General features: G+C 41.3%; 1 protein-coding gene across 3 annotated transcripts; it reads right to left on the bottom strand.

Annotated features, from left to right (window-relative positions):
- Window positions 1-2750: 2750 nt before the first annotated feature.
- On the bottom strand, window positions 2751-25718 carry znfx1 (zinc finger, NFX1-type containing 1). 3 transcript variants are annotated; one of them, XM_072715702.1, is made up of 15 exons: window positions 24661-25718; window positions 19433-19530; window positions 18104-19329; window positions 15626-15912; window positions 15187-15425; window positions 14619-14747; window positions 14365-14513; window positions 13181-13324; window positions 12818-12929; window positions 12355-12587; window positions 11562-11701; window positions 8308-8608; window positions 7048-7158; window positions 6838-6933; window positions 2751-6518 (listed from the first exon to the last, which is right to left on the bottom strand). In XM_072715702.1, the coding sequence occupies exons 2-15, from the start codon at window positions 19488-19490 to the stop codon at window positions 4065-4067; spliced, it is 5679 nt and encodes a 1892-aa protein (XP_072571803.1). In that variant the 5' UTR covers window positions 19491-19530; window positions 24661-25718; the 3' UTR covers window positions 2751-4064. The 3 variants fall into 3 exon arrangements, with proteins under 3 accessions (XP_072571803.1, XP_023652477.2, XP_023652478.2); XM_023796709.2 differs by having other exon boundaries at window positions 12355-12590; window positions 24661-25713; XM_023796710.2 differs by lacking the exon at window positions 24661-25718 and adding an exon at window positions 24131-24555 and having other exon boundaries at window positions 12355-12590.
- Window positions 25719-26568: the final 850 nt, after the last annotated feature.

The raw sequence follows: 26568 nt of genomic DNA, 5'->3' as shown, positions 1-26568 counted from the left end.
ACTGGCCAGCCATTTTCACTTGTCCAGGCTGCAGTATTATCATGAAATGAATATTGATTGTCTTTAAACTCTTGAATTGACCTGTTAGACTGGGAAGTAAATAATAAAGATAATATGCATGTCTTCAGAATTTAAAAACTTTATTCAGCAAGATCATATCAAGCCTGCACCTCAGCTTTGCACTGACAGTGTGATTTTTTTTCTCCTTATCTGTTCTGATAGGAGAAGCTTCTCTTATCTGTCCTGTCATGTTCATGCAAGCCCTCCAGAGGAAAACATTATAACTCTTGCTTGAATGTACCCTGCCAAGATGCTCTCCTCATCATTTCACGTGTAGATCTTCCCTCAAGGTCATTTTTTTTCTAGTATGTGATACAGGATGAGTGTTATTTGTAATAATTCCATCAAGCATAATCTTAACTGACTGACCCATAAGAAGTTAGCAGTTTGTTCCTTAGTAACAGTGATAGCATTAAATTCATCCATTTGATGGATCTACTAGGTTCTGCAACCCAAGATAGGTTAGCAATATAAAATACTGCTTTAATGTTCTGCTGGAATGTTAGCTGCCAGACAGTGTCGACGCACATGCTTCTACCAAAAATGGGCATTATTTTTTTGCCAAATTTCATTTAAAACTAGGAAATAAAACCACCAGGAAAAAAGCATAGAGGTTGAAGAAATCAAAGGGAAAACAATTTTGCACAGAGCAATGAATTTTGAGCAAATTATATGTGCATGACTTTGCACATTATTCATTTTTAACATTTCTTTCCACCATACCACAAGGCATGTTGATAATGAGAAATGGACCAAAATTTTGCATGTTTATATTTCATTACTAATATTTAATTTTATAACCAACATGGGGCAATATTCTGTCAGGATCCAGAGTACCAGAAAAGTGCCTGACTTTAGACTAAAAGTACCCCCTACTTAGTCATGTAAATGTCTAATGGACATCACTCCATGACCACAGGCAATCATGTCCTCTCATTTGCATAGTTATTTCACTTCCATGGCCTTGAATTTGAGTTACTCCTAAAACCCCACTGATACAATAACATTCCCATAGTCGTGCAATAACATTACCTGTCAGTTAAGGTCGCCAATGTGGATGATTAATCCAACAGTTGATGAATATGTAGATTGAGGGTGGTCATGTTAATAATATTCTACATCACTGATATTGCAAAAATGACCTTCTACTAAGTAGTATATAAATACCAGTCACATACATATACACGTGTGTGTGTGTGTGTGTGTGTGTGTGTTTAAACACACACACAGAATATTCATAGTTTATATAAGATGCAAAAATCAAAAATGAAAACACAGTAAAAACTATAAATAACGTATCACCCTAGGTCAGTCCTAGGTTCTAATCAATTTGAAATCATTTCGGTAATTAACTAAAAATGCATTTTGGCTCACGTAAAGAAGTGAAATTAACTTTTAAATTTTCAAATTGGGGTGCTACTTTGAGCTGTCATCTCACAGCACCTCTTCTTTGTACTTTAAACTTGCAATTCTGTGTTACATCGAACTTATGTATGCCAACATATGCTATAAGTTTCACATAGACAAACTCCCTTAACTCTATCCCCCAACTTTCCCACACTCTGGAAAGCAAGAAAACAGTAGCGCTGACCCTACAAAGGGTTGTGGCATCTATACCTGACCAGAAGGAACACCATGTTTCATTTCACTATTTATCTAACTGTACAGTTTATTATATTTATTTTGCAGTGAAATGGATACTCAAGCTAAGCCACAAAAATGAATCCACAAACTTATATGAACAGCAAGAGTAGTAGGTACTTCATCAGCTAACTCAACAGCATATTGCCTTTTTAGCTTGGCTTAGCTGCACCAAATCGACCTGGATGAGCAGTTTTGTTGCAGTGCCTGCTCTGTACTTGAGAGCTGCCATTATTCCCCCTATTCCAGTGCCAGGCTGAGGCTTATTTGGAGAGCGATTTTTCATTGCCTTTATATGTCGCTCATTTCTTTCAATCGCTGTATTTGTTTCTGTTGACCTTGAACAACAGATTAAGCCACTACTTCAGTGTTGCACAGACATACACACATTCAGGTACGACAAAGATTTGTGAAAGTTTGAGTCATTTGGGGGGTATATACCGTTAAAAGGCAACTGCTGCCGCAGACAGCCAACAAACTTTATGGATATTAATCTCACTGCGGTCGCTTCCCTAGTCTGGACCCTCAGAAAACCCGCAAGTTATAAATACTGGGAACATGGCATCTGTTTACATTTAGTCTTTCTGCTGAGTAAACACTTAAAGGAAGACTTCAGATAAGGATGCATATATCATACTATAAAGTGATAGGGGCTTTGACAAAATACCCTCCAAAATCCAGCTTCTGTGGAGTACAAAGGAAGTGAATATAATGTTCTGGGACAGTATTACTTGATAACAAATTAATATGTCCATTTCATTAGTTTATTTAGTAGTAATTATGCAGAAATGGCTTCCCTGGGTCACCATTTCTTGAATGAGTTTTACAGTTTTAATGTATACATATCATGTATATATTAATAGTTATATAGTTAATCAATATAACATAACTAATTTTTGTGGAAGTGATGATGAAATCTTGAAAATCCGGCACGCAAAAATAAGCTACAAGTCTCTCTTTTTTTTTTTTACAACCTTCCATACTTTTTTAGTCCATCTTTTGCAGCACAACACTGACACCAACTGGTTACAAAAAAAAATACACAAACATTTCAGATAATGTTCACTTTTATTCCCATTTCTATCTTGCAGATTCATTTATTTAATAAGCATTCATAACTGGAGACTAGCTTGAGTTACTGATTCAATGGAAAAACCACATTTCACTCAAGTGCAAAATCACTGAGTCATTATCTTGAAACATACAATATTGCACTGTTAAACACAAACTAATTTTGAAGGCACTACTGTATTGACAAAAAATAAATTGATATCATTAATAGCTAATTTGCAAAGCATGCTGATGTAAGTTATGGCTAATTCAATCAACAACAGTGCAACAATATACAGGGTGTCCAAAAAATCTTAATGCAGTTTTAAGCTTTAATAACTTTTTTAGTATAAATGCTACAAACAAAAAAAATAAAAAAATGACATTTGAAAGTTTAATTGCTTAAATTTAAAAAACATTGTTAATTTTCTTATTAAATGTCCACCATCTTGTGCTATACGATTTTCTGTAATTGATTTTTGAGGTTTGTAGAAACTTTCATCAGCTGATGCTTAGTGACTGAATGGATTGCATTTGTAATTGTAGTCTTAATTACACACCCGGTTTGGATGCATAAATGACAGTTTTAATGTGACCCCACAAAAGGACCTTCGCTACCAATGCACTGGTAGGACATGTCATCCAGAAACTCAATATTAAAATAAAACATTTATTAGTCCAAATTGCTAAATATTAATTAGCATTAAAATAAAAAAAAAACTTTTAAATGCTTTTGTTTGTCATAATTATTCTTATAAAGCTTTAAAAGCATTTTAAAACAAGAGTTTTAGGGCACTCCGTATATCTTACTATGCTAATACACTAGACCAGTATATACAGTATATACAGCATATATTGTAGTGTACCCAGTTCTCCAGTGCCCTAACCCTAGCTATAGATCATATGGGAATGAAAGTACCACATCAAAATTTCTTCTGTTCTCCAAAGGTTACTGATACCTTCCTTGTTTTAACTAGAAGAACATTATGGTTCCCAAACCTCTCCCCAGTCATTCCAAGTTAGATATTAATTATCTAATGGAATAATGGTCAGGTGAAAAATTCATGGGTGTACGGAAGGTTTCTGCAAATACTGGGGTGATTTTAGGAGAGATTTTGAAATGGCTAAGCTGACAGTTTGTCAGACAATCAGACAAATCATCATAATTTTATACCAACATGTATATGTATCTATGTGTATATGTGTGTGTGTAATAAAGTGTTATGCTATGCTAATATACAATCATTGATGTTAGCCAAGCTTTGTTGTATCTAAATATGACTAATGCATCGCACTTTCCAAGGCCTCTCAGGTCATAACCTCGGGTCAAAATTCTGTAAGTTAGCAGCCTCCGACCAGGCAGAGTATTGGGCTCCGTCCATTTCCGATGCCACCTGGTTTCCACTGGCGAGAGCATGGTTGGTGCCACCGATGGTGCTACTGCATTCTGGACACTTGCTTTCCTGCATCGCCCCTCCACATTCTCCAATGGCGTAAACATGACCTTTGGGGCACTTGTACCAGTGGCCTTTGGGCAGACCTATGGCTTCCACAATCATCACCCTCTCCTCCTCAGTGATGTCCAGCCCATTACAAGACAACTTCTCCTTCAGCCTGTCCAGTTCCTGCTTTGCCCATGACTCCTCTGTCTGAGTGAAAGGCTTTGTTCCTTCCAGGAGCCTCCTTAGGACCTGCTCCTCCACTGCGACGTCAGTGTTTTTTACCTCGTCTCCAGCCCTGCTGCAGCACACGTTAAGCTCGGCCAAGAAGGTGAGCCTCTGTACCTCACTCTGAAGGTCTGAAAACTGCTGCTCTGAGAATTTTTGATTGGGATCCCAAAGCCATTCCAGACATTCCTGAATACGGCTTGAAAAATACTCCCTATACTCCCTTGACATGTTTTTTTTCATTATACGTGTTAGCTTTGTCAGCCTGTCTAGGAAATTCATTTTGTTTTCAATTCTCCATAGAATCTGTAATGTTAAGTCATTCTGTTCTAACTGCTTCGTAACAAGATCATATTTGTGTGACGTGTACAGTAATAGTACATCCATTGTCTGTAGATTTTTCAGGAGGACATTTCTTTTCCTCTCTATATCTTCTGGAGAGCCATTCAGCACCACCTTCACCTTCTCAATCTCAGCGAGGCTACGATTGACATGAGCTCCATACCGCAAGTTTCTCCGAATGGGTGTACGGCACCTGGGACACTCTTTAAGCCGAATGGCCTGCTGGTTTAGATTGCCTGCATTGTCATCATCTGTTCCCTCCTTCATGAATTTGTCCAAGGCAGACGTCTCGAAAATGTGTCTACAATCCTCCAGCTGAATGAAGCGGGCAAGGGGATCATCTTCCGTGCCGAAGAAAATCTCTGTCACTTCTTCATGATGACATGTACGGCATTTATTGGGGCAGGTCTCCCCACAGAGCCCGATACAGGGGTGACCACAAGGCAGCATTTTGGTGCAGACCCTGAAGCACGGAGTCCGATCGCAGGGCTCATGGCACAGTTTGGTGCAGCGCTGATGGGGGCACTGCCAAGCACAGGGTTCCTTGCAGGGTGCACAGGGCTGGCCACAGGCCTTGGGGCAGGCGCTATGCACACAGCGGTTCTCACACGGACACTGGCAAGGCGGGCACTCGCTGACGCAGGGCACTTGGCACACGTGTGAGCAGATGAGAGGGCGACCGCAGTGAAAGTTACAGGCCTTATGGTAGCGGCCTTGGTAGCACTTTTGGCACGTGCCCGAGCAAGGATGCCCACACTTCAGGATCTCACCGCACTTCTTCTGGCAGCCAGGCTGCCTGTTCACCGCGTTGCTAATGTAGTGGCAGGGTACCATTTGATGGTGCCCACACTGCAACTCCATATTCACTTTCACCATGCAGAGGGGGGTGCAGAGCATCCCACACACCATGTCACAGGAGTGGCCACACTCCAGCGTCTGCTCGCATGGTTCCTGGCAGATGAACTGCTGAGGGTCTTGATGGCACGGCACCATCTGCATGTGCTGACACGTTGGGATGACTTTCTCCAGGAGTACAGGGCATTCTGGACAATCCTGGTAGCAGAACGAAGGACATCGGTGCCCCAGCTGGCACAGAACCTTCGTACAAGGCTTCAGACACTGGAACTTCTTGTGGTCAGCGTCATAAGGGTGACAAGCACGCGTGCAGACGTGGCCGCAGGCCAGGCGGAAGTCACACGGCAGCTGGCAGCCCCCTTCCGGCACCTTCTTAAAGTCATCGGCAGAAGAAACGAGGGTACGCGTCCCAGGGTGGTTCTGACAGCACAGCATCAGCTGCCGACCCGCCCGCCCGTGCTCTCGGAGGGTGTGCAAGATGTTGCTCCACAGCTGAACCCTGCCGAGCATTCCCAGGTTCCCGATGCAGTAGAGACCCTTCTTAGCGCGAGACAGGGCTACACACACCCGGTTTGCGATCTGCAGGAAACCCACGCGTCCCTCGGGGTTGCTGCGAACCAGCGACAGCAGGATGATGTCGTTCTCCTCGCCCTGATACTTGTCCACCACATGAACCTTAACCCCAGCAAACTGAGCGGCAGGCAAAAGTTTGCGAAGACAGTGCAGCTGCCCTGTGTAGGTGGTAAGAATGGTGATCTGCGATGGCTGGTACTCCTGGCATAGCAGGTAGCGGCACAGAGCCACAACAAAGAGAGCCTCATGTCGATTCTTGTGACTGTGTCCATCTATAATCTCCTCCTCCGGTAATTCATGCTCCACAAAGAACAAGTTGGAAAGAATCCCCTGCAAAAATGGACAAACCAACATAGGATTATGTTTTATGTTCCATCCATTTTTTATAACCGCTTATCCTATTCAGGGGTTCACACCCTATCCGGGAAGCTAGGGACACAAAGCAGGGAACAACCCAGGATGGGGCACCAATCCACTGCAGGGCACCACAGCATTCACAGACAATTTGGCAACTCCAATTCACTTTAGCATGAATTTTAGACTTCATTTTAGACTTATTATTTTAATAATGAATAATATAATTTGATCTTCGGAAACTGAAGTAAAAACTACTGGGAAAATATTCGTTTTTAAAAGAGAGGAGGCAAACCTTCATGTTTCCGTACTCCAGCACACTGGGGTGATTCTCAAGCTGAGAGTAGATGTGTGGAGTGAGAAGCTGAGCAATTTCTGGTCTCATGCGATGCTGCGAAAAGGAAGTATTGTTGAAAGGGAAATAATTGGCAACACAATACGCCAGTTCAATTTTGACTCTTAAACTGAAACAAGGGATGCAGTTGCGTGAGCACCACATACTGACCTGATAGTTGAGTCGGACGTAGGGGAAATCAAGTTTGACCAGCCTCTCAAACAGCGACACCTCCAGGTTGAAGTTCTTGGCCAGTTCATAGACTGTGGCACTAGGGCGTAGCTTCGAGCAGAAAAGGTCAAAGGTCACGCAAAGACCCACTCAGAAAACAAGAAATCATAAGTATGCTAGATAAAAAATAATGTGGGCCCAAAATATACAGTTTTGTATATTTTGGTATTGTCTAAATGTATATTTACATGTCATCACATTTCAAACTTGGTCAGATTACAAAAACCTTCCAAACACTTATAAGTAACTGCTGAAGGCTGTGATGTTATGCACTTGAAAGCAAATGGGAAATAAGCAGCAATGCGCCATTTTTTATCCTAATAGTTTGCTGTTTATTTTTACCAAATACTAGGTAAGCATTTGCGACAGATAGATGTACTGTACTGTGCTAAAGCCTTATGTAGTCAAAGAAAATGCACAAAGCTGTTCATCTGGGTCGTAAGTATATATTTGCTCAAAAAAAAAATGTAGTGATTAAGAGGAAAAGGTTGGACAAGTAAAGGAGTGGGGGCTTTTTGAGGGGAGACTCATGCAGTAAAATTATAGTATTAGCGAGGAAGTCTAGAGCTGTCTAAAGGACATCAAGAATTTTCTTTCCATCTATTTGTATAAAAGAAAATCAAAGTGTAAATAAAACTGACAGGTTTGACTCTGGGTACTGCAATTCCTTGAAATTTAACTTTACAAAATATATGCAAATGAACAACAACACAATGGAAAGTACAAATTTAGTCTGATCTCCATACAAAGTTGCTGATATCTTGTAGGATGGCGATATGAACACCACTTCATTTCCCAAACCTCTCCTCAGGGGCACCCCAGCCATTCATTAAATTTCAGCAATTAATTAATTAATTTAATTGGTCAAGTAACTCAGTGAGGTATTGATTAGCCAAACATGGTGTGCTAATGCTCAAATAAAAAAATACATAGGTATACTGCATGGTTACTGCAAATATCAGGGCGGCTTTAGGAGAGGTTTTGAAATTGCTAAGCTAAGATGCTTTGATGTCATCATACCGGTTGTTTTGCAGCAACATAAACATCTTTTAAATAGAATTTTGTTTGGAAGCTTAAGACTTTTACACAGTACTGCTTGTGTACTAAGTAACAGGAGCAGTTCTATACACAGGCATAATAATAACATCATAGACTTAGTGGGGATCCCCGGAGGAGGAAGAAGACAAGGCAGGCGCACACCTGCTGATGATCTCCAATGAGAATGAGGTGCTGACACGCCTGGCTCAAGGTGGTGATGATGTGGGCCTCCAGCACCTCAGCAGCCTCCTCCACGATCACCAGGCGAGGGCGCACCTCCTGCAGGATCCGGCGGTACTTGGCTGCACCGGTGGTCGTCATGCCTATGACCTTGGCCTCCCGCAGCACGCACAGGTCCCGCCGCAGCTGAATCTCGGCCAGCCGCTCAGCCGCTTCCTGATAAGCTTGCTCAGACTGCAGGGCCCGGGCACGCATGTCTGTGCGGTAGCGCATTAGCCAGAGCCTGCCGCGACAGAACGCACATCAGTCCGGTTACTCCTCCAGCAAATTTTTAAGTTATTGATAGTATGCTGTCCTTACAATATGTCTCTCCTGGTGCAAAATGAGACGGCTAGCGAACAACGAATCAACTTCCCAAAAATAAAAGCTAGGAAAGACTTTTCTTGATTGTTACAGCTGTAAAACCGAAAATAAAAACAAATAATGTACACATAGGAATGGAAAGCAGTAGCACAGTTTCATCAAAACATTGTAAAAGTTTCATGAATATATTCAGAATCTTGACATTCTATATAGCTTCTGATACAACCAATTATTTCAATTACATTACAAGTAAATATACTTCCTGCATAATTTAAAACAATGTAAAAAATGTGCTACTTGCAGACACATTGTGTCCAAGGTTCACCATCCAAAGAAAATGCACAACTACAAACAAACTTCACAACGCAACACCCCCACCTCCCGGCACCTGGCATTTCTTGTGCCCCTGGATCGAGCCACTTGTCATGAAATACTTAAAAATATAGACCACTGGTGACTCAAACTGTTGAATTTGCCAATGCGAATGAAAGCCATCCTGGTCCAGGCTTCAGGTCAAGTGAAGGAATCCCATTCAACTTTCAGGACAGGCCTTACTGATCAACCTTCTGAGAGAGGCTCCTTAAGAAAGGTAAACAATCAGCAGGCGCTATCTTACCTCTCACATTGTCATTTATCTACTTAATTCCAGTGTCTTTCCTGTGAAAAGCAATTAGTTTTTTTTCCTCCAAACTCTAAACTGATAATTAAATTAAATAAAGAGCGGTATGGTGGCTTAGTAGGCCACACTCTCAGGTGATGTCCAAATCACACCACTGCTCCACAGTCTGGGAAATCTTAACCTTTTACATTAAACAGTATGTTTTAGGGTTAGGGTTAGGGTACTATCCCAGAAAATGTCTGTAGGGCATTGAGAAGTGGCTACACCTAACTGCTCTTTAATCTCATTTTATTAATTGATTCGAAAGCCATGGAGGTTGTGCACAGTGCCTTTGGATTGGCAGACAGGGTGGTGGTCTCCGTCTTTAAGAAAGGGGACCAGAGGATGTGTTGCAACTTCAGGGGGATCACTCTAATCAGCCTCCCTGGGAAGGTCTCTGCCTGGGTACTGGAGAGGAGGGTCTGTCCGTTGGCTGAACCTCAGATCCAGGAAGAGCAATTAGGTTTCCGTCCTGGTTGCGGAGCACTGGACCAGCTCGCTCAGCCGATCTACATGTGTTTTATGGACTTGGACAAGGTGTATGACCATGACCCTCAGGAGGTCCTGTGGGGACGCGGGGTGCTTCAGAAATACAGAATACAAGGCCCGCTGCTATCTCTCTTTAGGTCCATGTGTGACCGGAGCAGGGGTTTGGATCACATTGCCAGCAGTTTGTCAGACAGATCGGTGGGTGTTGGACTCCGCCAAGGCTACCCTGTGTCACTCATTCTGTTCATAACTATTATGGGCTGAATTTCTAGGTGCAGTCGAGGAGCGGAGGTGGTCCAGTTCAGTGACCTCAGGATCATATCTTTGCTTTTTTGCATATGTGGTGCTGTTGGCTTCATCATACGCCAGGGCAGGATGCAGCTGAGTATGAGGTGGCCGGGATGAGGCTCAGCAAGGTTCTCAGCCAGAAAAGGGTGGACTGCCCCCTCCAGGTTGGGGAGGAGTTATTACCTCAAGTGGAGAAGTTTAAATATTGTTTACCAGTAAGAGAAGAAGGGAGCAGGATATTGGTAGGCAGACCAGTGCAACATCAGCAGCTACGCAGACGCTGTACTGATCTGTTGTGGTAAAGAGAGAACTGAGCCAGAAGATGAAGCTTTAGATTTACTGCCTACCCTATATTTTTACCCGCAGCTATGGTCACAAGCTCTGGGTAGTGACTGAAACAAGATCACAGATACTAGTGGCAGAAATGAGTTTCCTCCACAAGGTGTCTGGGCTCAGCCTTAGAGATAGGGTGAGGGGCTCAGACATGTGGGATGGGTTCAAAGTACAGCCGCTGCTCTCCTGCATTGAAACGAGCCAGCTGAGATGGTTCAGGCGTCTATCTAGGGTGCCTCCTGGACGGCTCCCTGGGGAAGTGTTCCGGCATGTTCAGCCTGGAAGAGACCCCGGGGCAGACCCAGAACACGCTAAAGAGATTTTATTTCCCGGCTGGCCTAGGAACGCCTAGTTGTCCCTCTGGAGAAGTTGGCCAAGGAGAGGGAGGTCTGGGCTTCTGAGGTTATTTTACTAAAAATCTATGTCTGGGATACAGATGAAAATAATGAACAGCATCGTAAGCGTTTGAATGACCACAGGTAGTAGTGCAGTAGAAGATATAAGCAGCTTAATGTCCTTACAGGTTCCCTGCCATTCTGAATTAACATTCCGGGGAATGTATACTGTAAAATACCAACCAGCGTATTGAGTACAGGGGTCAGAGACCCTGATGTTAATCTTACACCACAGTGCATGCAGAGGGACCAAGGAGCCTTGATGCCCAGCTCACAACTTAATCTCTGTAGTGCCCTTCTTTTAAGCTTGCAGTATACGCATCAAGGAGCATAGTACATTCCAAGTGTCCTACGTTTTCAGCTGGCAACGTGAATGCTGGGGTGGCTGGGGGCCCTGGCAGGTAAATCTCTCAGTATATAGAAGAGGCCCCAGGGGCTCTAGTGTACTGCTTGAGCTGTATATACTGGGGCCCTCGTGGTTAACCTGTGCTGCATTTGCTGAGAAGCCCAGGGGCCCAGATTGTTAATTTGTGCTGTATATGTCCAAGGGTCCTGGTGTTGGACTCCTGTTATATATGAGGATCTTGGTGTTCAGCTCGCACTATAAATGTTGCGACTCGTGGCTACCTGCTCTCTGAGCACCCAGGGCACTGGCCCCACTGGCCTGGTCCATAATGCAGCTGTGGTTAGGTCAGTACAGGTTGTTTTACCTGTATAGTTTCCAACGCTCCTGCAGACTGAGTGTCCACATGTTGTGGATCCTGGCCTCATCTTCCTCACTCATGGTTGTGCCCTTTGCCAGCTCCCTGCGAATTCGCTGCTTCATCTTCTTCTTCTGCTCTCCCTGCACCTGTAAAGAGAAACACCGACTCAAACTGTTGGATTTTACAATGTGAGTGAAAGCCATCCTGGTCCAGACTTCAGGTTAAGTGAAGGAATCCCATTCAACTTTCAGGACAGGCCTTACAGATCAACCTTCTGAGAGAGGCTCCTTAAGAAAGGTAAACAATCAGCAGGCGCCATCTTACCTCTCACATTGTCATTTATCTACTTAATTCCAGTGTCTTTCCTGTGAGAAGCAATTAGTTTTTTTTCTTCCAAACTCTGAACTGATAATTAAATAAAATAAAGAGCCTTAGAGCGGTATGGTGGCTTAGTAGGCCACACTATCAGGTCTCAGGTCTGAATGTCCAAATCACATCATTGCTCTATGGGGTGGAGAATCTGCATGCCCCTGTCCCAATCCCCAACAGTCCAAAGAAATGAACCTGGGTGAATAGATTTTCTAAATTGCCCAAAATATGATGGACTGGTGCCCTTTCCTGGATGTTCCTCTGCCTATGCTTCCAGGGATAGACTGCTAGCTTCTGGAGACCCTGTACTGGATGAGTAGCCAAAAGATGGATGGATAAATAGACTTACTCTCTGTGACTATTCAGAGAGTATTTTGTAATTATCACAGCGAGATACAGAATCGTCTGCTTAACCTCCCATGGTCCATACCTGCCATTCACCCAGTTTCTGACCGGGCTCTTGTTCGATGTTCTCTAGGTTTAGTGTCAACATCTGTCTGGCTAACTCCATCACTACAAGGTCCTCTTTCTTCTTCCTCTTGCCAGTGCCTCTGTCGTGAAAGTCCGTGCCCTCAAGGATCCGCTCAGCTTGGATCAAATCCGCCTCTTCCTCCACCTCCACCAGCTCCTCCTCCTCATCCTGATGAGGCTCCTCCTCTTCTTCTTCTGTCATTTAGAAGGTGATGCCATACTACTATATCAGCATTCTACACAGTACAACAGATCTCTGTATGTATGCTGACATTATTAATATCATTCAAGCATCTTGTGAAATGCTTTCCTTAAATTTAGTATTTTTACTTATGAGTATTTTTCCAGATGGATGGACCATTATGGTCATCCCATCTATTATTGACTTCTAAATCAGTTTTATTTGTTAGCACTGTCCTTACCAGCATTATCCAATATCTGCTGTGTTGTCTGCTGGAAGGCAGAAGAACTAAGGCCCAGCCACTCTAGGATCATGGACTTTTTCTGCCCACTGGTCTGGAATCCATCCCACACCTGCGTACATGGTTAGGTCATTGTGCAGAAGCAGCTAAAACTGCATAAAATACTTTAGATACTAGTAAGTTTCTGCTGTCCAATATAGCTAAAATGGAACATGCTTCTCAGATTTATAACTTGCATGGCCTTCCACACGTAAGCTATCAAAAAAGCTGTTGCAGGAGTGTTACTAGTTCAGGTTCTATGTGATAATTCTCTTACACTCCATCCAGCACCACAAGAAGGTGGGGTCAGGTCAGGAGTCTTACAGGGTTCACATTCAGGCTGATCCAGTGATCCTCAGAGATAAACTTCTCCAGGAATTGCTCATGAAGGATCCCACGTAGGCTACACTCCAGCTGAGCGGCCTGCTTCTGAATCTTCTGCTCTGCCTGGGCCAGCTCCACGCTGATCTGAGCAGACAGAAAACTAGTGCTTAAGTAGAGTGTCATCCACCACACTGTGTTTTCCTTCCACTTTCGGATCATAAACACTTATGTCTGCAGCAGAGATGAAGATTGGGAATGCCTACTTGACCTTTGGATTAGAAAATTAAGAAAAAAAATCCCAGTATAACGAAGTTGGTCAAGTTTTTCCTTGTTCCATTGAATATCAGAACCAGATTGAGTATGAGCTCTGTACCACTCATTCTCTAGAATGTTTTCATTCTAGCCCTACCTTAATCTGGCTCAGATGGTCCTAAACAGGCTAATAATTAGGGTGACCAGATAATCCATGTCAGGGAGGACACTTTGAGCTACTTCGGGTTTTACAAACTAATTTCAAATTGAAAGGCTCCAGTGCTCGGATAAATAGTTCAGCTCTTCTTGTGCTTTGACTGGTTTGTTTCTTTGACTGAAAGACGCATCCAGCTGTTTCACATTAACATTAGTGACACATGTATGATTATAGGAGACTGACCAATCAGCACACAGCAAGAACTCGGTGTTCAAGTGAAATCCAGGTCCGTTTAATTGAAATGGTAATTTACAATTCCTGTCCTAGCTCAGAGTGTCCTCCCTGACATGGATTATCTGGTCACCCTACTAATAATCAATGTGGCAGGTTGAAAGCAGTGTGGACTAGAATGAACAGAGTTGGGTAATTCAGATCCAGAGACTAAAAGTCTGGGATTTAGTTTCAACCAAGCAGTTGAGCATAAAGAGTCACAGTCACAGAGTACTCGACTGGTTGGCTGAAACAAAATCCCGGTCTGGACTTTTAATGTCTGGACCTGAATTACCCAAGTCTGAGAATGAAAACATTCTGACATAGGGGGGGTGCCATGAACAGGATTGAGAACTACTGCTCTATGCAATTTAAATATCATTGTGTATTCACAATACTCCATTTACAGGCTAAAAATGTCCGACAACACATTGCTTCTGGAATCTCCACAATGTGGTCTCCAGACAGCAATGCCAAGTCACTGTCACTAAGGGAATGAAGTCACCTCGTAGTAAGCACGGCGCAAATGGATGGGCAGGTTTCGGCGGAACTCGGCGGCCCCCGTTAGCTCCCGCAGTGTGAAGTGCTTGAGGACCTCACTACTGCTGCGGCCGCCCACTCTCACTATTCCGTTTCCAAGGAATCCATGAATTCCTGTGTCAAAGGAATATTGTTACATAGAATCAAGTTCCTCTACAGAAAAATAGGTTCTATTAATAAGTTGCGTAACATTTCTTTTGAGCTGTGCAGAAGGCCCACCTTCCAGGAACTGGTCCAGTGCATGATTAGTGTAGCAGACAACCAGCACAGGTGTGGTGACCAAATCTGACCACATATCAGAATTCTTCAAGAGGGCTTGGGCTATCTTCAACCCCACATAGGTTTTTCCTGCACAGATCAAATGGTACTATAAGTATATTATATAGTCAGTAACCTGGGCAGCAACCAGTATGAGGTGAAATATGGAAATGCATATTACCCTAGAATAACATCATAGTAATTGGTGTATAAATACAAATAATTACTGCTTTCGTGGGACTAAAAATAAAATTAACTGCAAGTAAATCTAAAAAAGTTCATTTGAAAAAACATATGGGTAAGATCATTTTAATGATTATGACTACAAAAATGTGTGATTCTGTTCTATTAAACACACTACAAAAAAAGAGATGAAAGACGAGTGACCCTATAGTTTCTGGTGTAGATCCTACTCAGTTGACCCTTCCATCTATATTAACGATTCCTTCAATGATATGTAAAGTTTAATGGATAATGGCAAAACTGATGCAATCTACTAAAATAGTTAAACGATAAAAATGAGGTTGACCTGTTCCTGGAGGCCCTTGTATGATGGCGAGCTCCTTAGTGAGAGCCAGTTTGAGGGCTTTCATTTGTGACTCGTCTAAACCTAACTGCTCCATGTCAGGCCAGGCTCTGGGCTCCAGAGTTCTGAAGGGCTTGACGTTCTTCTGAAAGCCCTGTGCTGCTATACACCCCAGGTCAAGTGTCTTCTCCATGGTCAGGTAGGCAGGAGGCCGTATCTCCGATTTGCATTCAACTATGTACCTGTGATCAAATGCATCACACACTAAGGAAATTTTAACTGCTAAAATGTTATTCAAAATTGATAAGTGCATTTTTTCGATTTGTTTCTAAAATAACACATAAGTAATATCCTACAAATTGCTTTCCATGACTCAACAAAATCTACTACTGCAGAATTACAGTACCATCCTTGATACATGAAACCTCAACAGTGGACAGACCTGTGAAATGGCAGGTGATCTGCATCTTCTTCCTGCAAACCCTCCAGCACATGGCGATAGGCTTCAAAGTAGGCCGTGGTTTCCACCATGAGGAAGGAAGCAGACACCTGGATTTCGGCCAGCGCCACGCGACTATCCTGGGAGAAGCTGAGCTGCACCAGCCCCTTCTGAAGATCTTCTGGAACTCGGTCTGACACAGTGGCAAACAGCAGCGTCTCAAAGTTGTCATGGGACAGGCAAACCAGGGAGCCGTACAGTAACCGTTTGGAGTTCTGCCAGCGGACAAACTGAAAAAGGAGTGAACATCAGAAACCACTCAGACTCTCCAAAAGTATTTCATGTTAATTACAAGTAACACTTTTATGTTGCTCTTAGAAACACAGCTAAGAGAAACCATTAAAATGTAGATCTTCTGTATTCATAATTACAAATACAAATATCCAAAGTTCATCGCTAAGTTTAAGTTATATACTATTATGCTCTTCAGGATGTTTATAACAACACATATTACTGATATTTTTCATAGTTCACTAAAAAGAAACATAATACTTTGAACTGAGAGTGGTCACTCTATTGAGACAATTTGGAATTTCAGTGACATACCCCTGGTTTGCATTCACCCTTATGTTAATGTACATATGTAGCTTTTTCCACACATCTAATAACATGGAATTTATGATCCTAAATTTGACATTACTCTAGATGTTGGCAAAACACTGACTTGCATCACATAAACTGCCTGTAACAAATGTGTAACTTACATGCCAAGCAAAACAGAAAAATGCTCATTACTTGCAAGAACTAAATTAGTTTATTTGGTCTAGATATTTACAGTAAACATACCAAACAACATATGAAAATATTTCATTTTGAGAGGATTTGCCTTTAGCAAAGTTGTCTAAAGGATGGTAGGCATTTAAGTCTTGTGTCTTTTGAAGTCTGAGTGGGTTTCCTCTCATAATCTGAAGGCAAGCAGTTGGACTAATTGGTCCATCTGCAAATGAGCAAAGTTTGTGCAGGTGATGACCCAGTAATGGATACGAGGTGTGGAAGATAGACGGGCGGATAGTATCTAATGAAACGTAATGCTATGGCCGAGCACATGCAAGTGGGATTTTAATTTTTTCAAGGATTTTATGCAAAAGACAAAAAACAATATTGGATCTCTGCAAAAATCTACAGTGTACGATCTTAGTAATAAATGACTTCTCTTGTTTAAGCAGTTCTAATAAGTTTTAAAGAAAATATGGCCTCAAGCAGCATCCAGGTGCAGCCATATGGTTACATCAAGGATTTATAATTGTTTTCAATTAAAACTTTTGATCAAGAGACATCTGAGCGAGTTTGCAAATAAACATGCAAATAAAAGGAATTTCAATGAGGATCCACATTCAGTGCAGGATTGTTACTTATTCAGCCAATATAACATTTTCTAAATTGCTTTTAAGCAATTCAGGAAGATAAACATTCTAGTGGATATTTAATATCAGTAAAATAATAGTTTAGGAGATACACTTGGCTAAATTCATTAAGCTCGCTACCATTATTCATCTACCAATTTTCCATATATGCCTCTTATACTATCCAAAGTTTAATACTGTTAAAGTTATATAACCATGGGTCTAAATGAACAAGATAAAATTGCATTTTAACTCAATCAGCTGCATACTACTGAGTAATGCATTCATTTCTCTAGCAGAGAAGATTTTTTAGGAAAATAAATGGTGCCAAATGCAACACTTTTTAAGTATGATCCATTTCGGTAAATGTTGCAATACCAAGACTGAAACAATTAAGAGCAAAGTAATAAATGGGCGACGATGTGTGTGATATGGGGCTGTTATGATATCATATTTTCATTACACAATTATCCTGGCCAAAAGAATTCACGATAATGACATGAGGTATTTATAGAAAACTAAATATAGTAGAACCTTGGAACTCAAACACCTCTCAACTCGGCCAATTCGGACGTCGAACGGGTCTGTTAAACTTTTTTCGACTTGTACCTCGACCAAAATCTTGGAACCTGACTGTTCCTGCTAAAACTTGTATGGGTCGAGACATGCACAACTCTACCGATTCAGACCTCAAACGGGTTGGTTGAGAAAAATCTAGCCGCAACTAGACTGAAAACTCTGAACACAACAAAACAAAACAGACCTGCTAAAACGGATCGAGACATGTCCCCCTTTCCAAACAATGCATGCACTCAAAAAGTTACAAAATTCAAAACCATCAAAATTTGGATGATCCTTAACATGCTTAGCTAATATGGACACCATTACTATCTATAGCTTCTATAACTGATACCAGAGGTATGCCATTTGTTTTGAACTTTTGTTTCTGAGAAAGGTCACTTCAAACCCCGGCATCTTGCAGCTAAGAAATAGGTTGAGAGATGTTTTAGATTAGAACACTTGACTCTCACTGTGGACAATGTTGGACTATAACATACTGAACATTATCCTCGCTCACCTTCAAAGGGCTTGCGTCAAACTGGACCTTATAGGCAATTCCTGATGGGGTACACAGAGGCACCACGAGACGAGTATCAAAGTAGATCCTAATGTCATTGAAACGTCTTCCCCTCATGTGCACTTGACCTTGACCCTGTTCTTGATAAAACTCCAGCAGCTGCTTTATTCCCTCACGCAAAGGCCGGACAAAGTCCTCGCGGAGAAGTCGAAAATGGGTATCCAGGTAAATCTCACTACTAGCATAAGCCTGCGATGTGATATTAGGCCGTAAGAAAGGCTTCTCATTCTGGTGGATCTCCTCCGGTGTTGGATAAATGGGCATAGTGCGGAAGTCCGCTACTCCTGGGGGGGACTCCTCAGCTGTGAGAAATGTATAGTTGTCTGACCTCAGAGTGCCATCCCGTGCTTTCTCTGTTAGATGGTTAACCAAGTTTTGTATCTTCTCCAGATTTTGCTCAGTGTCTTCCTGGATCATTACACCTGAGGCTCGTAGCTCATTAATGGTTTGCCTGAGGAGAGTCACAAGCATAGAGACCACCGGAACAGAACTTGCCGGGAATATCCTGATCACATGTGACAGAAGACTGATTATGTTATCTAAGTGTTGTGGGTATTGCATCCTGCGGGCTGGCATATGGTCTGTCATCATCCCAGCCACGTAGTGAGGGAGTATTGTCCGTAGAAACATGGAATCTTTAATAATTGCTGCTAAGTGCTGCACTATTTGCCGGTCAATCTTAGAGCTAAGAGCATGGCTAAGAACCTGACAGAGCAGTTGGACAAAATTGTGGCCCATCTCCATCTCTTCTAGCAGGATTTGCAGCCCCTGACTGGATGACAGAGTGATGGCTATTTCTGATGCCTCTTTCATTGAGAGCTCTTCCAGGTTCCTCAACCCTAGCTTCCTGACCTCTGGTACATCCTCTCTCATTTGACCCCTTCCTCTCCTGCCCCCTCTGCCCCTTTCCCAGGCTCCATTCCCTCTCCTTCTCCCTGGATTTTCGTCCCTGTTTCCTCCGTTCCGCCAATTGTCATCCCTCCTGTCATCTTGTTGCCCCCTGAAATTCCACCCTCCGAGGTCTCCTCTGTTTCGCCAGTTACCATCCCTCCTGTCATTCTGCTGCCCCCTGAAATTCCTCCCTCTGACGTCCCCTCTGGCCCTCCCCCTTCCTCCTCTACCCTGGGGGGGTCTCCAGTTATCTTCTCTCACTGCAGCTCCAGCACCTTTAAAACACAAACAAGGATAATTGATGATGTGGGATTTGGGAGCTCAAAGCATGTTTGCCAGTAGTGCTGCAATATTTTTAGCACGTCTGCAAGATATTACCTTCCTGGTGCTCAGCATTTGCTCTAGCGATGCCCCTCTGACCACGGGGCCTGTTCATTTCCCAGACACGTCTCTCAGATTCAGGACGTGTTCAGTTCCTAAATGAGGAGAGAAACATAAAAAAGATTATCAGGCAATAAAGAAAATGTCTTGATTTAGTTTTATTATTAAAAAAAAAGTATTGCTATTACCATCTTGTACATGTATGATATTTACTATTGCTCGAGACAAAAGTATATACACTATATGCAGAATTACTAGGCAAGTGTGTATTTTACTTTTATCTTGAGTTCTTGGCCTTTGAAGCAAAACGGGAAATCATGGATACTTCCCTGTGCAGAATTATTAAGAAAATTGCAATTACTATTAAAATGTGCCCAGAAAAGGGACTTGTGGAGAGCAAAAGAAAGAAAACAGGAAAGTGCCTATCAAAGGACTACCAGACTTTTAAAACGTGATCATTGTACAATCAAGAATTTTATGGCCAACAGCCAAAGAGTAACAAAGAAGCGTGTGTGTAAACAAAGATGCAAATCACCTTACAAAACTTTGCATCTAATTAAATGAGACTTGGATGGATGGATGGACTTCTAGAAACCCTTCAGCGTCAAGCACATCCTTTTCTCAAAACTGCAATCTGAATGGAACCTGTTGAAGTTCTAGGTGCAGTGTGCAATGTGACATTGCTATGGTCACAAAGACTCAATCATGACCTCCACTCAATAAGACACACAAGCTAAAACCTCACGAATGAGCATGGAAACGTCTTGAGACTGATTTCACAAAGGTTTTGTGGACAGATGAGATGATAATAACTCTTGATGGACGAGAAGGATGGGCCAGTGGATGGACTAGTAATGTACATAATGAACCGTACCAGATCACACAGCAACAAGGCAATGGAGGAGGGCTGCAGTGATCTGCAATTATCAGTGATGACCTTTTCAACTTGCATATGGTGTAAAAAATTAAGTCCAAGGTCTACTGTCATTTTCTATTAGATACCTACCTCAATCTCTAGTAAAAAAGCAAACTCTGATACAAGCAACTTTCAAAAAGGCCCATGCATCAAAGTATTGCATAGATTTGCTGACCAAGAAAGGCTTGAAAGGTGATCCCCCACCATCGCTGGACTTAAACCCCCATTCTGAGCTACTGGGTTTTAATAAAGTGTAAGATTTAACAAGGTAGCAAGTCATACACTTCTCAGAGAAGCATCTAGGAGGCGGGCCTAGCTGGCTTAGCTAATATAGAATGGGATCAAATCAAAAACCTGATTGGTTAAATGGACATGAGGCTCATGATGGCCATTGAGAAGAAATGTGGCAATACAGGACATTATACTTGGTAAAGTAACAAAGTAATTGCAGATTGTAGCTTATTAATATTTCTGTTGATGGTGAAGAGAGAAAGATCCATTTACTTTCTGATTGCCTTATAATTGTGTACACTGATAAGTATTTTCCTTTTATTTTTGTTTGTGACAAAATAATGTAACAGTCTCTATTAAGATAAATTTACTTTTAGCAATAAATGAATAAACATAAAAAAACACTCTGAATTCACTTTTATCGCTCTGCCTCAGTTTTGCCAAAAATTATTGTCAGGAATAGTATTGCATATTGCCTAATAATTTTGCATATGTCAGCTATTCTGTGCAAATTTACATGTATTATTATTTAGAAATGCATCAGTAACTGTGTAAACTCAAACTGTGGGGCAGTACCAAAACTAGGCCCATCACTAAACTGCCTTTTTAGAGTCTAAAGTAAAAATTACTCTGCTCTCTCAGCAAAGCTCTGAATTAGTCATAGAGTATGTATTTTATTGGTTCGCTGTTATTGTACTCCTAATTTGGTTTGGTACAGAGCTGTAAGCTTCATGTATATTTTGGGAAGCAGAGGGCAGTACTACTTTATTTTTTATTGGATGTAGCAGTTTCTTTACACCAAGAAACATATTCTGCCATTATAAAATGGCTAGCAGACTTCACTTTTTTCAGAACAGAGCTAACAGTTTTATATTCCACCCAGACACAATAAAAGTTAATCAGTCAGATGAAAGGAGCAAAATATGTAACAAAATAGCAAAAAAGGTTATATTACCATGTTATTTGAATAATTAATGTATTGTTTAATGCTAATGTGAAAAGTAGGGGGCATTATGATATTCTCGCAGACTATGCCACTCCAGTTTTGTTTGGGTTGGAGATCCCAACCCAAACTAGAGCTAATATATGGATATGGAGAATAGTGGTTACACAAAGCGTACATGCAAAAGAAAAAAAACATGCACTCCAACTGATAACACACGCAACAATAACACAAGAGGTCTATACTGCAGATTACCAAGGTACTGTACTCCAAAGGTACCCTAAGCTAATGATCCCAGGGCCTAGGTTCAACTAAACAGCATATAGCCTCATATTTCAACTCAAACAAAGAAAAGAAAAAAACAATACACAAAAAAAAAAAGAACCAGAAGCACATCCGGGGTGCCTCCCTTCACAAACCACACTTTTACTGTCAACAAAAATGACTGGTGGGAAAACAGTGATCAGATCTAACACCTTTAAGATTGGGTCATATAACTGTACAGGAAAGCATATTATCACCATTTTATTCTTTGTAATTCTAGTACTTTGGTCCACAATCCATAATAGGCGTGTCATGATATATTGGTATTGATGATAACCATGATATATATAAAAAATATATATATTGATATCATGTTAATAATGAATATATGATATTGTGAATAATCTAATGCCAATAACTATCTGAGTCACACTCCAACATAGAAGGTGGTGGTACTGCTTCTTAATTCTGGTTTCCACCAGTGTTTAATTCATAAACTTTGTGCTGAAGGAGATCATAAAGCCTGGAATTCCATCCAGGGTGTACCCCTGTCTTTCTTAGGTGTTCGAACATGCATGGTGTTCCAAACTACTGACAGATACTCATGGTTCTTTCAAAAATCTTTCTCCAAAACGCTAGGGTCTGCATTTTCATTTAGCTAAATGAAAGTTCTCCTAAGATAAACTGTAGGAAAGATGCATCACTTCTAAAAACCGTGACAGGGTGAAGACTGTCCTTTCAATGTATCTCTGCTTATGATGGACCTACAATGTAGTGGGTTTTTGCTGTAGCAAGCTTTAATCACTGAAGGTAAAAAAAAACTGACATAAGTAGGGACTCAATTACCTGACACAACTCAACTTCGACTTGAGTCACAAATTTGATGACTTGTGACTCGACACCAAAAATGATGGAAAGTCTTGGACCTGACTTGGACTTAGGGGGCATGATTTGAGACTTGACTCAAACTAGCAATGTTTTGACTCAAGATTTGACTTGGACTCGCCACGGAGTGACTTGTTCCCATCCCTGTCAAACACAAGTGCAGGTGCTATCCAGAACTTTTATGAAACAGACAGAGAACACAAATAATCCAAAATCAGAAAATCTGGATGAATATGCCATTCAGGGCTGGCGGAGAAACAAGAGAGATTAATGGTGTCATTACAGAATTTCGTGAAAAAGATGAGGTGTAAGTCTGCAGGAAGTGCTGATCAACAGTAAGCACAAAAGGAGGCTTTAGCCCTGGTTGTCTTTTCACTATCTTTGTAGTATGGTTGTTCTTTTCGTATGCATTTTTACAGTTATTGTTATAGATTGTCCACCTCACTACACTCGTATTTGACCAGAAAAAGAAAAAAAAAAACACACAATAAACAAATTTAAATGTGACTTTGTCTGGTAAATCTTACAATTATTTTGTTCAAATTTTCTATGGATGCACTGATATATCGTTATAAACTCTTTTGGCCAAGACAATCATGTAGAGATAATCTACTATTGTAACATTGTTACTATCCAGTGTTGCATTAGTATTACATAATTAACGTTACAAAAATGTAACAAACTATTTTCTTTAGTACTTTAAAAAATCAACCACTCATGGAGATGCATACATGAAAGGGATACATATCTCTAGCAGTATCCAGACTGCCACACAACAGAAGACAAACGCAGTGTTCTACCACTCATCAATATTGTTCTGACATACCCCGCCAAAGAGAATTAAAGTTTTAAAAAGTTCTTCCAACTGACCATAACCAGGTGCCGAAAATATTCAGAACGCGATTAACCTTGCAAGACGGAACTACGTGTACTACGCTGCTGCGCCCCCAGTGGGTGTATACCCAACATTGGCTAGCCTTACTACACTGGTTATACTGGTTTTCTTTAATTTATTGACATTTTGTTATATGTTCGGTGGTAATAATTGATGCAAATAACATAAAGTTGCATTGGGTTTCCCAAAAAATGACACAGTTAAGGAGATAAGTAATGCTACGCCGACATGATGACATTACAACACATTGTTGCAGGGTAGTGACACTTCCTGTTATGTTGCTGTCGCCATGCCAGAGCTTCTAAAGGTCACATTTATTCAGGTTTTCTTGTTTTTTTTAATTAATGTGTTCTCTAAATAGACCTTAGTTTTTATGCGTAAAATGACACCTATTCATTCAAGTTGACCGTTCACTTTGGATGCTGATTAAATCTAAACATTTTCTTTATTTTAGCCCACTTAATGTCATTTAACGGAATGTTGATCAATCTTCTAGTTTATTAGTTACCAGTTTTTCCTTCATCGGGCGCAATTCATTGAACCAATAAAATATATACTTGCCATTCGATGTCGATTTCAGTTTCGTTTACAAAGAACTACCCTTATCAGTCGTATGGAAAACCCAAAAACGAAACATGAGCGCCATTTAAAAACACCGTAAAATAGTATCCAAAATGACTATTTCTTACACTATATACTGTCCAGTTTTTAAGTTATTACAAGTACAAAAAAATGCAGTAAAGTAATAAAAAAGGTGGTTGCAATGGTTGCACCCGGAAGAACGACATGTCGACACCGCCGTGGATCGGATGTTGCTATTAAAATTCTAATATAAAGTATTTGTTGATTTTATCGCCGTATTACATTAAAACAAACATGTCATCAAATCTTTAAGCATCTAACACCCAGCTTTCAAAGTAAACTCGAATGACAAATAACTGTAAAGTAAATCCCGCTTCCGGGTCCTCGACATAAACAATAAAAACATAAATATCCGGGTGGCAAAACCAAAACTTTATTAAATACCGTTTTAAATAAAGAACATTGTTCCGATATTTTCGGTATGACGATGCAGAGATGTTGTAATTTACCTGTCTCACAAAATAACTTCGTATCTTGGTCCACTAAAATGACAGATGATATGTTTCAGCTTTTAAATATAAGAGCTCTTTCCGAGGTGGGACATTAGTATTGCATTCAGCCCTGTAGTATTCACATGCCATTCACGACAGGAGGTGCTTCTGCTTATGAAGGTCGCGCTCATAACGAGATACTAAACCTCCCACAATATAACTTAGCATTCAATATTACTTTCGGTTTTCTTTCCAAAGAAACGCATCAAGCCAGCAACAAAACGTGTGTATAAGAAATTGTCAGGGGAAAACAAATAATGAAATCATTAGATTTTCTCTATTTGAAGTCGCCAGATCGTGTATTTTTGCCAATCGGTTCGCAATTAAATCTACCTTTAAAAAATAAACACATAGGATAGATTTCATAACCATTAAAACTATTTTATTTTATTTTTTTTTAAAAAACGTAACTTGCAGGGGAATGGGATCTGTTATGTTATTTGCGTCAATCCTGTTGCTTGCATGCTATGTATTTTTTCCTAAAAATAAAATTTAATGCAGCTGGAGCCTATTTCAGAAAGCACAAGGCACGATGAAGCAAGATAGAGCCAAAAAAGGATTCCTGGTCATGGCAAACAGCATTATAATAGTTACACACCCGAAGGACATTTCAGCAACACCAAACCAGCTAAACTACATTTCTGAACTGGAGTTAGGTGTAAGCATGGAGAGAATATAGAATCTGCATAACCAATTACACTCACCTAAAGGATTATTAGGAACACCATACTAATACGGTGTTTGATCCCCTTTCGCCTTCAGAACTGCCTTAATTCTACGTGGCATTGATTCAACAAGGTGCTGAAAGCATTCTTTAGAAATGTTGGCCCATATTGATAGGATAGCATCTTGCAGTTGATGGAGATTTGTGGGATGCACATCCAGGGCACGAAGCTCCCGTTCCACCATATCCCAAAGATGCTCTATTGGGTTGAGATCTGGTGACTGTTGGGGCCATTGTAGTACAGTGAACTCATTGTCATGTTCAAGAAACCAATTTGAAATGATTCGAGCTTTGTGACATGGTGCATTATCCTGTTGGAAGTAGCCATCAGAGGATGGGTACATGGTGGTCATAAAGGGATGGACATGGTCAGAAACAATGCTCAGGTAGGCCGTGGCATTTAAACGATGCCCAATTGGCACTAAGGGGCCTAAAGTGTGCCAAGAAAACATCCCCCACACCATTACACCACCACCACCAGCCTGCACAGTGGTAACAAGGCATGATGGATCCATGTTCTCATTCTGTTTATGCCAAATTCTGACTCTACCATTTGAATGTCTCAACAGAAATTGAGACTCATCAGACCAGGCAACATTTTTCCAGTCTTCAACTGTCCAATTTTGGTGAGCTCGTGCAAATTGTAGCCTCTTTTTCCTATTTGTAGTGGAGATGAGTGGTACCCGGTGGGGTCTTCTGCTATTGTAGCCCATCCGCCTCAAGGTTGTGCGTGTTGTGGCTTCACAAATGCTTTGCTGCATACCTCGGTTGTAACGAGTGGTTATTTCAGTCAAAGTTGCTCTTCTATCAGCTTGAATCAGTCGGCCCATTCTCCTCTGACTTCTAGCATCAACAAGGCATTTTCGCCCACAGGACTGCCGCATACTGGATTTTTTTCCCTTTGCACACCATTCTTTGTAAACCCTAGAAATGGTTGTGTGTGAAAATCCCAGTAACTGAGCAGATTGTGAAATACTCAGACCGGCCCGTCTGGCACCAACAACCATGCCACGCTCAAAATTGCTTAAATCACCTTTCTTTCCCATTCTGACATTCAGTTTGGAGTTCAGGAGATTGTCTTGACCAGGACCACACCCCTAAATGCATTGAAGCAACTGCCATGTGATTGGTTGATTAGATAA

Source organism: Paramormyrops kingsleyae, chromosome 8 (genome assembly GCF_048594095.1).
Source record: "Paramormyrops kingsleyae isolate MSU_618 chromosome 8, PKINGS_0.4, whole genome shotgun sequence".
Taxonomy (NCBI): domain Eukaryota; kingdom Metazoa; phylum Chordata; class Actinopteri; order Osteoglossiformes; family Mormyridae; genus Paramormyrops; species Paramormyrops kingsleyae.
Note: the sequence above shows the minus strand (reverse complement) of the source record. Positions and strands in the feature narration are given on the sequence as shown.